This window comes from Rhamphochromis longiceps, linkage group LG7, assembly GCF_057381845.1.
Source record: "Rhamphochromis longiceps isolate RC_006_pf linkage group LG7, R_longiceps_female_GT1.1, whole genome shotgun sequence".
Lineage (NCBI taxonomy): Eukaryota > Metazoa > Chordata > Actinopteri > Cichliformes > Cichlidae > Rhamphochromis > Rhamphochromis longiceps.
In genome coordinates, this window is record NC_140563.1 from 43764359 (window position 1) to 43779531 (window position 15173).

Sequence of the window (15173 nt, forward strand, 5' to 3'; positions counted from 1 at the left end):
GACACTCAGGTTCTCCGCTCGCCTGTGCAGCCCCTCAGGTCTCTGCTGAACCTCAAAAGCTTTTCTTTTTGGGGGGAGTTTTTACGAGGCGCCTCGATTTGATTCACTTCCTGTGGTCGGACCCCCGATCAGAAAAGGGAAAGAGAGAAGAAGAAGACAGAGAGAGAGAGAGACAAGGGCAAACGTAAGAAATCTGTTGTGAAGAGCAGCAAGCAAAACTCTCCGGCGCTGCGTGGCTGCATCACTGCCGTGACAGACCGTGTTCGTGCTTTAAAGAGACACTTTTCTGTAAAACAAAAGTGCGCGCCACAGTTCATTCATGGTACGGATATAACTGTTTTTCCCCATTTTTTACTTTTTTGTTTTCTTTTTCTTTTGTTTTTTCACGCCCATCGCCGACTATTCTCCTGATCCCAGACTCTGGAAACTCTGAGACGCCAGGGGTTCATGTACTGGAAAAATGAAGTGTTGTCCCCTCTTTCAGAGGGAAATAAAATTCTGTCCGAAGGAATCCCAACAAAGCAGGTACTGACACGCAATGTTTGGGCCTTTTTAAAAAAAAAAAGGTTTAAAATGACTCTACTTGCAGCTAGTCATATGTGCAGTGCGGATGCTATACTAGGCTCTAGCTTTACTGTGGGATATTTTCAACATGCCAGTTTCTTCTCTCACTGAACGGCACGGACGGCAGAAGCGCGCAGTTTCTTTGGCAGCCCCCCGGGGAGGGGATCGTGCGGGGATTTTTATTTTTTTGTCTCTCCGCGATCTCACAAGAATCATGTTTCTTGTGTGTATGTGGAGATCAGCTGCACGCGCTTCTTCTGCGTATGAATGGCGTGATTTGCTGTCCGTGAGGCGTGATTTGCTGTCCGTGAGCCTCTCGAGCGCTGCCAACTCGCGTGAAGAGAATTAGATTTTAATTACAGCCATTAAAAATCAAATTTGCAATTCTTTGGGTGACCGTTGCCTTTTTTCCACCCTGATTGACAGTTGAAATTGACACTCCGTGTCCCTCTTATCCCCCCAGCGTTTCAAGCTATTTGTAATTACAGGTAGTCCCCCCCACCGAAAACACACACACACACACACACACACACACACACACACACACACACACACACACACACACACACACACACACACACACACACACCACTCCCCATCCTCCAGTCTCGTGTCCTGGATTGCGAAGAAAATACTATTATTCTGAGAGGCATGGGTTAAGGGCAGGGGGAACAAAATCAATCCAATTTGAGATAGCTTCATTAAAACATTGCCTTTTGTTGCAGGGGGCTTTTAAACAGGTTTGACCGGGGGTTTATTGTCAGGACTACTTTAAATAGGAGTAGCCTCGGAGAGCTGTCCGCAAATGTATCCCGAGGATTGCTCGGCTCAGCTGATGATGAGACGGAGAAAGTGATGACCCGCCGCTCACTGATCGTTTTCTTGTAGGTGATCTCCACCGAGCACCAGAGCACACCGGGAGCCTCGCGCTGCAGTGTGGACTCTAAGCACACGCCAATGGTGAGAGTTTTATTGCCCGTTTATGCTTTAAAACATATATGTTTAAAAAAAGGCTCTTTCAGTGCGCCGATAGCGTGCAGCGGATGACCGTTTGGCCCACGCGCATTCGCGCTGGCGAAAATTTGTGAATTATGCGCGCACTGCAGTGCAAACGCATGGTAAAAAAAAATGGCGACACCTGAAAACTGTCAACGCGCTGATGAGGATGATCGGTGTGTGTGTGTGTCAGTGCTGAGCTCTGCTGATGCCCTCTTGCAGTCTCACTCGGACGGAGAATCCCAGCGGTCCAACATGGAGCGGGAGGACACCCGCTCTTCCCCCAGCACTCCGTCCACCCCCTCCGTGTGCTCGCCGACCTCCTCCACCAGCTCGGTGCCGTCCACCGGGAAGAACCTGTGCGCCAGCTGTGGTCTGGAGATCCTGGACAGATACTTGCTGAAGGTGAGAGGCCGGCCATACTTTTAGACTTTTTGTTTTCCTTTTTACATTAACAGACAGAAATAGTTCGTCTGCACAAGGCAATCGGGAGCTAATGAAGAAGGATGCTGTGCTGACTCTGCCCTTATTTTTGGATTTGGGGGCCCGCCGTAAGTTTGCACGGAATTTAACGCAATTTGGAGATTGAAAGCAAAAATAAATAAATACAACTTCAAACTGAAAACAGAAGAAAAAGAAAAAAAGGTTGCAATGATATTTGAAAGCAGCTATATGCCTGACTTACTTAAAACTTTTATTATCTAGCCAACTCGGAAAACAGGAAAAGACACAAGAGGCGATTTGTTTCTAAATCTCAGCTATGTTATCGCCACCGTAACATTTCAGGAAACGGAGATTAAACGGCGCTCTGTGTTTGGGAGACCGCAGACAGTCACAACAGGGATGTTTTGGTTCTTTTGCTGTTTCACAGCCAGGACGCCCTGCTTTTGTCGCGTGCGCTTTCCAACCCCAAACAATCTTCACTAGTGCGCGCGCGGCCCTGTGTGTGTGTCAGGAAGTGTGAAGATCATTAGTTCGTTATCTGCCTACTTTGTTCTCCATCCGCGGGACAGATAAGACAAATGAGATTGTTTTATTTAAATATTTAATGTCTGGTCTTAAATTAAACGTTTATGCTATTATAATAAATTAGTCACGCTGAAATTTTTATTTTATTTTATTGTATTTTTCATGTCCAGAACTATTAGTTTATCTGCAATTATCTATAGAAGACGTTTTGTCTATACATGTTGTAAATTCTCTGGATAGGTTTAATTTATACGATCTCAAAACCTAAACAATTAAAATCTTTTGTGTGCAACAATTGTTTGTCTTCTTTATTTAGCCATTTAAAAAAAAGTAATACATATTTCCCATGATTTTAAATGTCGGGACTGATCATTTAACACCGTATTCAAAATAATAATTTAAAAAACTCAAATTCATCAACGAAAAATATATCTATTAGGCCAAATAATAATAATAAGTACTAATAATCATTTAAGGTTATAAATATAAATCTAACGTTAGGGCAAGTGTTTTTGGCAGCCTCCTTTAACTCTTATATGAATAAATAGACAAGCCGGATGGCTTTGCTGCCTGTAAGCTTGCAAAAGTATAATTTTTAAAAAAAAGTTTTTAAAACATTTTTTAAATTATTGTTTTCCTAAACGATTATAGTGCTGTTTAACGAAGAAAAAAAAATTCAGTCACAGAAAATATCGGTTGATGCCTTAATATTTCGTATAATATCGTAATTGCCAATAAAATATGTTTTAGGACAAAACAAACAAGCAAAAAAAAAAAAAAAAAAAACCCTCCTAAAAAGCATATTGCTAAAATACAGAAACATCTGTGATAAGATGCGCGCCTTATAGTTTCAGCATAATATTCGTAAATGGCTTAAAATTGTGAGGTATTTTTATTATTTAGAGTTTTTTGTATTTTATTTATTCATTTACAATAATGAGTAAAATACATTTTTAAAAATTGTTTAAAAAAATTTATTTATAGCTCTCATAAACATTCAAAATAAGCTCACGATCGATCGGATTTGCGCAGGCGCGTTCATAACGCATGCTGCTGCATCACGTCAGTGTTCCACAGTGTGACAGAGTCATTACTCACCACAGCAGACACCCTAAGTCCTTAATGCGGCCTTATATCATCAGTTTGTGTGTGTTTGACACGCTTGGTGTCTCTTTGCAGGTGAACAACCTGATTTGGCACGTGCGCTGTCTGGAGTGCTCAGTGTGCAGGACGTCACTACGTCAGCACAGCAGCTGCTACATCAAAAACAAAGAGATCTTCTGTAAAATGGATTATTTCAGGTAGGGTAAGTTTATGGCCGTGTTTTCAAAATACCACGTCCGCCCCTCTGCCAGCACAGCTCTCTCTCTCCCCCCCTCTCTCTCTTGTCGCACACACGTGCACTCACGCACGCTTATCCTTTGAAACGTATGCATGTGGGTTGCCTCATATATTCTTGAAAAGCCTTTTCAAAAACTGAAAGTGTGTAACAAAATAAAAGCTTTTGCCTACAGCGAAGGGCTGAAAGATTCACAGTTTTGTTATGGCTATCCAAAAAACGCGACATTTTCAGCAGCTAGGCCTATAAAAGGAAAAACACTGGAGTGCTGCACTCTGGGAAAATTTCCCTAAAGTGTTTAAAAAGTTGTGGGCTGTGTAGTTTTACGCTATTTAAAGAAAAACGCTTTTGACCTTGTTATGACCAGCTTCTCTTTACCGCTTTGATCATATCAGATCTTAAAAGGCAAATTAAAGTTAGCACACTTTAGTTTCTTTTCGCTTATTTATGCATTTCCAGTGCACCGTGCCAGACTGGCTGGGCGTGTTTTTGTGTTTTGCAACTGCCCGATCATTGGATCCTTTCTCCAGCATTTAGTGCCTAAAAGCTGGTGAAATCATTTTCTCATGACTCAGTCTTGAATGAGGTACAAAATTAACACACCACGTGCCACGATGCGCGCGGATAACTGTTTTAACACCCTGACAGGGACACGTGATGTAAACGGAAATTGGCGGAAATGCCAGTTTGAGCTGTCCGGATTTAGTCGGTCCCTAAAGACAAACAGAGCTTAAGTGCAAAAAAGGAAATGCCTATCTATTCTATAATAAAAGGATATGTCTCATTTTTAAAAAACAAATACAATTTCAATTAGAGAATCAAGCCTAATAGCAATAATAATAAAAACCCCAATGATGATTGTTTAGTAAACCTTAAAAATTAAATATCTCTGATAATATATCTAAAATAATACAAAATAAAATTGTATACCGTCTGTATACAACATGCCATGAATGCGTAGGCAAATTTTGTACAATTTTATTACAATACAAGCTGGACTAAGAAAGCCTGTCTGATGTGTTGACTCAGTTTTCTATTCCCTTTTTGTGTGTTTTTGTGAGTGCCAAGAGGAAAATATAAAAATGTGTGCAGGCCTGTGTGTGTGTGGTAGTATAGGGTTAAATGGGGTTCACAGCCACAGCAGCATCAGTATGGTAAATTTCTGTTCAGTAGCCTGGAGCTGGTGTATTAATCGTATGGACACGTGTGCCAATTTGTGCTTAACACTTTGTGTGTGTGTGTGTGTGTGTGTGTGTGTGTGTGTGTGTGTGTGTGTGTGTGTGTGTGTGTGTGTGTGTGAGTGGAGTGAGTGCATGGAGCTGCAAGTGAGCGTTAGTGTTTGTCTGATCAAAATCTGACACCAAGTCACTGCTCTGAGGTTTATAATCACCAGCAATTAGTTGTCCCCCCACCCCAGACCCTCAAGCCTCCAGACCAGCAATTAGACTTCCCCGAGTGCCTGGTCAGCATGTAACTCGTGTGAATGTGGCTTATGTCCAAACTGAAAACACACCCTGAGACAGATACCTGCACACAGACAAACATGTAATAAGAAACATAAAAACACAAATATGAAACTTTGAAATGGGCATTAGCAGAAATGCCCATTGCAAACACCTGCACACATAATCCACCTACTCACACGCACACACTGGTCACCAACACACACAGATCTCTGTTTAGCAGCTGCCAGTCATTTTGCTCATATTTTCCCGAAAATGGAGACTTTTGTGTTTGCTCTGCCGCACCATAATATTTTACCAGCCCAGCTCTGGTTAAATGCTCCCTTAGAATTTACCTCCACACTGCTCACTGATCACTGAGAGACTCAGAAATGCTTTTTAAATGTGGACGCTTAAATACGTCATAGTATCAGATCTCCAAAGATGGTAATGAATAAAACAGTTTAAGCTCTCTTACAGTCAAAGAGTTTTAAGCCCTTGATTGTTTTAAGATATATTGTCATTTGTTGGTAGAGTTGTCTTTCATCAGATTGCTTCTCTTTCTCCTCTGTGCGCCAACGAATTAAAACAGAGAAAACCTCGGCAATGTGGCGTCATCCCATTATAGGAGAAGTGCAACACTGCAGCAATTATTATTTCTTTTAATCATCAAGGCATCTGACAAATATTTAGTCACTTACTCTTTAGCGTTTTAAAGGCCTGAAAGTGGCAACAAATGTACATAATCAGACGCAAAAGACCTCAATAATCTAATCTAATCTCTTTTTAGAATTACTGCAGTATTTTAGCCCCAGATATTAAAAGCCATTTGTCATTATTGTGCTAATTTAATTTTCTTTGCTCTGTAGTGGTTGATTTCTGCATCCTGGGTAAAAATGAAATGCGTTTGTTGTGTATAATGACGGTCACTTAGGGCCTCTTTCTGGTTAATTTGGTCATAGATGTAGTTAAGTGGCATTTTTAAACCTATATGGTTGTTAATTAATTATTTAAACGCACAGAAAGCTAAGAAAATATTTAATTCATAGAAACTGGGGGTCTAAATTAAACTGTCACATAAACTGACACATTTCCCCCTAAAATAAAACGTATTATTACTCTTGTTATTTTTCCTAATTTTGTTTAAAACGTTTTTTAATAAAGGGTGTGAATGAAAAGGGTTTTTCTGGACAGATGTTTTATAAGAAAAACTTATAGTTATTTTCACAAAATGCTAAGCAACTAATTTCCTAAATTTAGAAGTTTAAAAACTGGTCAAAGGACCTAAACTGCTCCACAGTTTACCTCACATTTGTCATCTATCTGCTGTACAGAACTATGACTCTAAAGACAGGGATGACAAGCACAGTCATAAAAGAGTTCATAATGCAGATACGCAGATTAAAAACTACTGCAATAGTTAGTATGGTTACAATATGTGGACGAAACCCCTCTTTTGCACAATAACATCAGTACTTTTGGATTCGATGTCCTTATAAGTCACTCTGAGAATGTGATGCTATTTTAAAAAATGCTGCATTGAAGCTTTGCTGCAGGGCTGGGACCTGTGCAATGGTTACTTCTGTAAATATAAACTGTAATCTGGGTTTAGGCCAGATTTAAACTAGGCTAAACACCGCTGCAAGTCCAGATCCTTTGGGCTGCTTTCAAACCTCTGGAGATATTTCCTCATCTGTGTCAGCCTCTCATCTGGCTTTGGACTGACAGCTGCTTTAATGGGGCGTAATAGCAGGAAATCAGAGTGGGTTTCCCTCCATATACGTGTGTATGTGTATGCAGAGGTTGGGTGGGGGCGATGTCAGCGTTATAGGGGTGCAGGACAGAGCCCCCGCTGTGCCTCTCAAACCCATGTCAGGCCTTGGGGGCTTGCTTTCTCTCTCTCTCTCTCTCTCTCTCTCTCTCTCTCTCTCTCTCTCTCTCTCTTAACCACACACACATACGCAAACCATTTCTATATCAGCCTCCTCCCCTTTCCCCCCTCGCCTCCTTGCAGCCCTCCCTCGCCTTGCCCCATAGAAACCCCATCCGCGTCCGTGAGCTGCAGGCCACACAGGAAGTTGCCCTAATCAGGGGCACCCCGTGACACTGACACTGTAACCAGAGTCCACGTATGTAATGAACTTCGTGGGTGAGATGAGAGCACATGTGGATGTGTGCATGTCTCTTTATGCGTGTGTGTGTGTGCGCTTGAATTTTTAAATTTTTTTGCAATAATAATTATTCATCAACCACCCACCTCTGGTTAGCTGATTAGGTCTCCATAGCAACAAAGGAGAGCAGCAGCTACAGAGATTTTTATCAAGAAGCGAATGAATTAAAATTATAATAAGACATCTGTGACACACAGTGTTACGCTGCTCAGTTAAAGCGCTGCACTACATTATTCATGCCGAAAATCAGATTGGCTGTTCCAAAGAAAACTGCCCGTATTCCTAGTTACTACAGGCTAAAAGAGCAGCGGATGAGAGTGTCAAGGACTTGTATTTTCTGCAGGGTTTATCCATAAAACTCTGATCTATTAAAACCTGTTAAAAGACGTAAAGCATATGAAACATTTCCCCCTCTTTTTCTCAGCTCAGAATCCTGTCAGCCTAATGTGAACCTCTCGCACACAAACCGCACAGCCTCTCTCAGGACAAATCTAATAGAGATTAGCATGTTCTCAGAGCACATCATAAATAATCCAAAAAACGTGTACCTCCTCAGGCCCCTCTTTCAGCAGCAGGTGAATTACTGTATAAAAAAAGAGTAAAAATTAGACAGAATAAGGGGAGCAAATAGGAGAAGTCTGAGGAGGAAAGGAAGTTTTGCGGTGAGTGATATAAGGGCTGCGAGGATTGACACGGATCCAAAATAAACATCAGTTTTTTGGTGCAAATGGAAAATAAGATACAGAAAAAGTATGGGTGCAGAAGTAAGAGGAAGGGGAGGAAGACAGAAGAGGAGGAGGGGGTTAAAACAAGGGATGGTTTGCAGCTTTTTCTGGGTTCTGTCTCAGACCATGAAACTGACAAGCTGTCATGCTGCATTAGCTGCAACGTTCCACAATGTTTTCCTCTTTACTGTAGAAACAGGCCCGACTTCTCTGTAAGAGTCTGAAAGGATATCGTACAGTGAGCCGTGCACTCCATTTGTCTCCCGGAGCGGCTTTAATGGCACATAAGAGGTTGTTTGGTTAAATCTGAACATATCAGAGACAACTTAAGGCCTTAGTGGGTGCCATGCCAGCCAATTTTCCTTGAAGGTCATCACAAGGACTCGCTGTTACAGTTGCACTGCTTTTCCCCCTTGATGAATACCATTTTTTGCATTTGTTGTGATATCTACATAATTTGTTGACCTGTGATGATAAAAACTAGGCTGACCCTCAAACAGTAGTCGCCTAATGATGCCCCATAAATAGTCTGCACCACACTACATGCATAAAAGTGACTTCTGGCAAACAAGCTCCTGCACATAAGGAGGGTTACAAGCTTGTGAGATGTCAGGGCCTTAGTATGCTTTCATCCTAGATAGAGTGGACTTGAGTGCACGCATACGCTGCCAAACCCACTCACTTGGCAGCCCTTGTGCTCCTCTGCACCCCCAGCTCTCTTTGCTCGCTCTCTCCGCCGCTTACGCTCTCCACTTTGCCATTTCCCCCCAGCCCTACGACTCCCTGTCTCAGTCACTTACGTCCTCTCTCTCTCTCTCTCTCTCTCTCCATGACTGTTCTTTTCCGGCTCCCTGCCCTCCGCCAGCTCCACTGACCTCTGACTCTAAATATGGCTCATGTTTGTGGCTGTGTATGGAGCAGCGAGCGAAATATCGGGGTGAGCACGGCTGATGAATGTACACAAATCCGGCTGTACAGTGCAGCACACTGCGCATGTTTACCCCCACCCCCTTCCACGCCAGTTTTACCCTTGAAGAAGCACTTTCTTTCAGGCTGCTTACAAATCTGGCCTCCTCCAGCAGAATTGGCAGCTGCCGACCCCAACAATGGCTCTTAACATAACCATAACCATCTCCAACCTAAAGCGTTTGATACCCATTAAAACCCATAATGGGTCCTTCAAATGAGGCGCTTAATATCTTTTTATTCTTGTGCAAAACAGGGAGCATCTATAATATTTCTGTTGCAATAAAATGGAGATTTATTTGGATACTCCACGGACCCAGCTGCACAGTAAACACAATCTCGTGAAGGGATATGAGATATTCGACATTTTTCCATCTGTATTGCCTATGTCTGATATATCTTATTTCATAAAGCACAAGTGCTGCAGCTCAATTTGACTAATTTCTACACACATATTACTAATGTACTATTACATTTGAAAATACTTTTTTAATATTTGGGATTTACATTTTTTCTTTTTAGAAGAATGGCCACCGACATACGGGATAGGAAGGCCTTTTTGTGGGATTAGTTATAAATCTACAGCAGCCTTTATTTCTTCTTTGACCCCCGTGTCCCGTTTTATCCCCCTCATTTAAAACATTTAAACTAAGCAGATGTTCAGCTATCTTATTTCTTGCTAATGAGGAATTGTCTTGAAGCATTTCTAGCCTTACATCTTTGACCCTCTTTCTCTCTCCCACCAACCACCCATCCATAACAGCAAGTCAGGTGGTTTGGGTTTATTCACCGCCAACCTCGCTGTTGCTATCAGTTACAGCGAGGCGATCTAGAATGATGTCATCTGGGTTTTTCTTCATATTCCACTGTGTTTAAAGCCAACCTGGCTTATGTGTGTTTTTGTGTGTGTGTATATATGTGTCAGGGGCTTCATGCATCAGTCAGGAAATTGCAGGTGTTGGTTTGTTTGCATTCAAGGCTCAGCTTGCAGCCGCACTCAGGAGTCTTTTCTGAAAGCCATATCCTCCTCCTCCAAGGTTTCCTTTAAAGCTTCTGAGCTTTGCCAGAAATTAAAAAACAAATTCATGTCAAACTTCACTTCAAGAAAATATTCTCAAAGAAAAGGAAGTCACTGTGTATGTTTCATTTTCTGTTCTGCAACAATTTGATCTTTTTCCCTTTTTTTACCCATAATTCCTCATTCTGCTGCTCTGTTCTTATCCCCCTCACAGTAGGTTTGGTACTAAGTGTGCCCGCTGCGGGCGGCAGATATACGCCAGCGACTGGGTGCGGCGTGCAAGGGGAAACGCATACCACTTGGCATGTTTTGCCTGCTACTCGTGTAAGAGGCAGCTGTCCACGGGAGAAGAGTTTGGTTTGGTGGAGGAGAAGGTCTTGTGCCGAATCCACTATGACACCATGGTGGAGAACCTCAAACGAGCAGCTGAGAGCGGTGAGTGGTTGGGTAAATGACAAGATATATCTGAAGCTATGCTTTTCAGCAAATTTATTGCCTGATTGAATCATTCCTTGTCATAACTATTTCAAATGATTGATATCTGTTAATTTTCTGAGAACGGTAATACCTACAGAATTAGCATGTTATGCTGCAAGAGCGGAAAAGTAGGCCACGGCTCTTAAATTTGGGTCCCTGCTGGGGCATCAAAACTCCTGAGGTCCCTTTGATATGATACATTTTTCAAGTCCTGTAGACTACCTATGTCTCCTGACATCTATAGTCACTTTATTTATCACTGAACTATTATCTGACTTGCATGTGTGTGTGTATTTTTGTAGGCAATGGCATCACATTAGAGGGAGCAGTTCCAACAGAACAAGACAGTCAACCCAAACCGGCCAAAAGAGCACGGACATCGTTCACCGCAGAACAGCTACAGGTGAGAAACGCTCTCAGCAACACCGAAGTACACAACGTTGATTTACTGTGCCAAAGCCCTGACACAGTACCTAATATTTTGTCTCATTGTGCAGATCATGCAGGCACAATTTGCTCAGGACAACAATCCGGATGCCCAGACGCTACAGAAACTAGCTGACATGACAGGCCTAAGCAGAAGAGTCATACAGGTGAGCAGTGTGTATAAAAAGCACGAATGGATGACGTCAATATAATTAACCTTCCTGCCTTCTTGGGACCTTTTTGTGCCACTGCTATGTGTTAAATGGCTGCCATTTCCACTGTGTTCAGTGGAATATAACCAAACTTGCCACAGGATAGTTTTTACCTGTCAATGTTAATATTCCAGTGTGAATTCCTTAAATCAGCCTAAAATGGCTGAGCAGCAGAAATCCCCACACCCATCACCCTGGGGACCATTTTCTGCCCATTGACTTCCATTATAAACGCTATTTTTCAACCCCAAATTATCATCATATGATTTTATTTTTTCTTCTTTTCTTGGATGTCAATGAAGACTCAGGGCCTTGAAGTTTTAATTTTTAAATTGCAAAAAAAATGCAAACAAAATAATGGCAGGTCAAAATGTATGTTGGTGCCAATCTTTGGTCCATCTAAAGGCCTACTTATAATGACAATCACATATTACTTCAACTGGTTTTTTGTGGAAATATTTAGTTTCGTTTTTTGGTTTTTGGGGCTTATAACACAGGGCGCTCATGTAATAACACTGGGATTTGAAGGGTTAAAACAACGAAAATATAATTAAAACTTTACATGAATATTTCAGGGAGAAGTAGTTTTACAAGGTTGGCTAATTTAAAGTGGAATAAAATATGGATATATGGTCTTTTTATGGCGTGGCTGAGAATGGTCCCTAGGGTGATGGGTGTGAGTTTTTTAAAGGATGGCAGGAGGGTTAAATGTTAAAATGCTAAACTAATGGAACACATTCTTACAGTACACTGAAAAGACAAACTTTAAGAATATAGCCACATGATGTCTGGTTACATTGCATCTTCATAGGTGTGGTTTCAAAACTGCAGAGCAAGACATAAAAAGCACACGCCCCAGCACAGCGGGGCTCCTCAAGGTCATCCTCAGTCCAGGATACCCTCATCTCTGCCCGATGAGCTGCATTACTCTCCGTTTGGCAGTCCCGAGCGAGCGCGCATGGTGGCCCTTCATGGGTACATTGACAGTGAGTTATCATTTACTGTGGTGTAAATAGGCACATCATTTTTAGTATTTGTTTTGACTTTTTAAATTATGGGAGTTACTTTGTAAGACACATTTTGCTTTTCTTTTTTCTTTTTTTAAATCTTGTGTGTTTTTTATGATTTGCTCCCCAGGTCATCCCTTCTCTGTCCTGACCTCTCAGAGTCTCTCTCATCAGGCCATGTCGCTGCCTCAGCTCCCCCTCAGTCGCTAGTTCTCCGACATGGCCCTTATGACCCCTGACCTCCCGATCCCAACCCCTGATCTAACATCAGTGATGTCTCATGAACCAACTCGAAGGTCATCCAGGAGTCAGCGTGGAGAGGAGACAAATATTGCAGGAGCCTTGTCCACTGAAACCAGAAAAAAAGAGAAATGGATGAACGAGATAAAAGCTAAAAAACCATCTGTGATTATGTTCTTTTCTGGGGATAGGACTTCCAAAAACGACTTTGAAGCGTTTATCATTAAACTCACAGACTATGTATCACACGGACCCTTTTGCTTCACGTGTACAGCATCCTCCACTCTACTCAGCCACCACCTAATGTGGAGGTGAAGGGAGCTTTAAAGGGATAAACTGAGCAAGGAAACTTCTTGAAGTGCTGTCAAAACACGAAGAGAAATTTAAAGGGGAACTATCTTTGTGGCCCAAAGGCCACAGTAGACCACATTAGAGGTAAGGCTCCTGGCTCTTTTCTCTCTAAGCAACCATGAAGGAATCTAAATATAACAGGAATCTTTGATTGTTGAAATATTTTTTATTTCGGAATGACATATTGACTTTATGACGTCTCAGAAAACCAGAAACTTCCTCCTTCCTTTCCCACCGAACTGAGGTGCAGAATTAGAGACAAGAAAATATTACGTGCCTTATCTTTTCCAAAGTGATATTTCTCACTAAACATTTAACTGTTATTACGCAGGAAAAATTATGAGACTCCTAAATCTTCAATTGGCAGAAAATCACAAACTATTTAATAGACTCTGTTGTAGCATTTTGTCTGTTTACCATTTAATGAAGCTGCAAAGGACAACATTGGAGCTGTTGCGTGAATAAAACACCGGTTATAAGCAGGAGTTTGCAGACTTTAAACCGTTACAGTCCTGTTTAAAGAGGAAAGTCTGAGATGACCATACAAGTCAAACTTCACATTCCTGCAAAATCAGACCACATTTCCAGATTTTCCCACAGGTGTATTGTTACTAATTTATAATTTATAAGGTTGCTTGTTCAGCCTCTGTATGTGTGTGTGTGTTCCACACAAGCAGGCGGGGAATATTGTATTGGTACAATATGGACAGTATAAAATGACTGGGTTTGTACATATTAAGATGTGTGTGCGTCTGTGTGTGTGAATGTGTGAGTTTTGGCAGGGGTATAGAGTGTGCATTTGTATTTTAGTTCCATGGCCATAGTGTGAAGAACAGGATCCAACAAGACCTCAATGTCCTTGTATTTATTGAGATGGTAAATCCCTGTAAAGCACTTTTTCCCCCATTTGAAATGTTTTTTTTTGTTTGTTTGTTTTGTTTAAAAAAACATGAAATGAAACAAAAGTTTATTTGATAGACTGTGCATCATAAATGTTTTGTGTAATAAAATGCAATAAAATAGAATGTGATATTTTTTTGGTGGCTTTGGATCATTTCTGAGGATAAACTAACAAAGCAATTATTCACGTTTAATTTTCCAAAACATGTCAACTGCGAAGCACAGACAAGTGTGTAAGACAATTAAATCGGGCTCAGATGGAATGAAGTTTCAAATGGTAAATACACAAATAAAATCCATAAATATAAAGTAACTCTGTGTTCCATGTGTATTTTTTAAAGTCAGGCATTGTGTTTTGCTGTAACTTCACTTCTTGTGTGTTTACTTTAGCATTTGTGCTTAGATTAGTGGTTAACAGTGTACATCCTCGTGTGTGTGTGTGTGTGCGTGTGCGTGTGCTGGGTCTGCATTTTTGTGCAAGACAAAGAGTGCATTATGGGAAATTTCTCCTGCTCTCAAGGGTGTTCATTCATTATTAATTTTATTTGATATTTTTTTAAAAGATGATCTGCTGATGGGAGTTTATGGCGATATGTTGAAGAGTAATTTAATGAGTGCCTGACGCTCGCCCAGCAGATCAAAGCCTTGTCAATGTTACCTGCTAATTTCCTATCTTTGGCAAATTACCTCAGATTGTAGTTTAATACACTCACTTTTGAATGCCTGCTAAAATCTTTCATTTAGGCATGAAAAAACCCTGCAAAAAAAGCACCAAAGCCCCTCAAAACCAACCCTCACACATGAATGGCACATTTGTGTTACACCAGCAATCTGTGGTGTTTTGCACATCATTAATTCACTGTAAATAAGTCAATTCTTATTACAGGGATGGGAAATGTGTTGTTGGATAAAGTTAGAATAACAGAGTTGTTTGGGCAGCATGTATAAAGACTGTTTAACCCAGTTGGAAACTGATTGCCTGTCCTAATTCTTCTGGGTGTGAGATGTAGATCTGAAATAATACAGTATGGCAATCAAAGCACGTAATAAAACTGGATGTATTCTGTGCTGCCTGTAAACTGATTGTAAATGTATTTCCCAGATTCTTTCCATTCCTCTAGCTCCCTCTCTGTAATGCATACAGTATTATGGAAATTAAGATGAATGCACTGAAAGGCGGCTGTTGCACCTCCCAGAATTCATAGGCCACAGCAGCAATGTGGGTGGGGGGGAAATAAAACGAGATGATTTAAAAGCATGGACTTGATCATTTACTTTTCAGTCATTAATGCAAAATGTAATACAAGACAGAAATTCCCTATAGCTCGGTTTTAATAAATAACATGCTAAAAGTTAACATTGCTGCTCTC

At 41.2% G+C, this 15173-nt stretch overlaps 2 protein-coding genes across 3 annotated transcripts in view; one reads left to right on the plus strand and one right to left on the minus strand.

The window, feature by feature from the left end:
• lhx6a (LIM homeobox 6a) lies at positions 1 to 15133 on the plus strand. 2 transcript variants are annotated; one of them, XM_085413774.1, is made up of 9 exons: positions 1 to 525; positions 1453 to 1524; positions 1783 to 1965; positions 3709 to 3830; positions 10405 to 10625; positions 10970 to 11070; positions 11165 to 11260; positions 12117 to 12291; positions 12443 to 15133. In XM_085413774.1, exons 1-9 carry the CDS (start codon positions 448 to 450, stop codon positions 12520 to 12522), a joined length of 1128 nt encoding a protein of 375 aa, XP_085269900.1. In that variant the 5' UTR covers positions 1 to 447; the 3' UTR covers positions 12523 to 15133. The 2 variants fall into 2 exon arrangements, with proteins under 2 accessions (XP_085269900.1, XP_085269901.1); XM_085413775.1 differs by lacking the exon at positions 1 to 525 and having other exon boundaries at positions 1754 to 1965.
• morn5 (MORN repeat containing 5) overlaps positions 12539 to 15173 on the minus strand; it is a 15631-nt gene continuing 12996 nt past the window's right edge. Inside the window, exon 6 of the mRNA XM_085413776.1 lies at positions 12539 to 12661. Within this exon, the coding sequence (XP_085269902.1) occupies positions 12539 to 12661 (123 nt within the window). The remainder of the gene's footprint in view (positions 12662 to 15173) is intronic.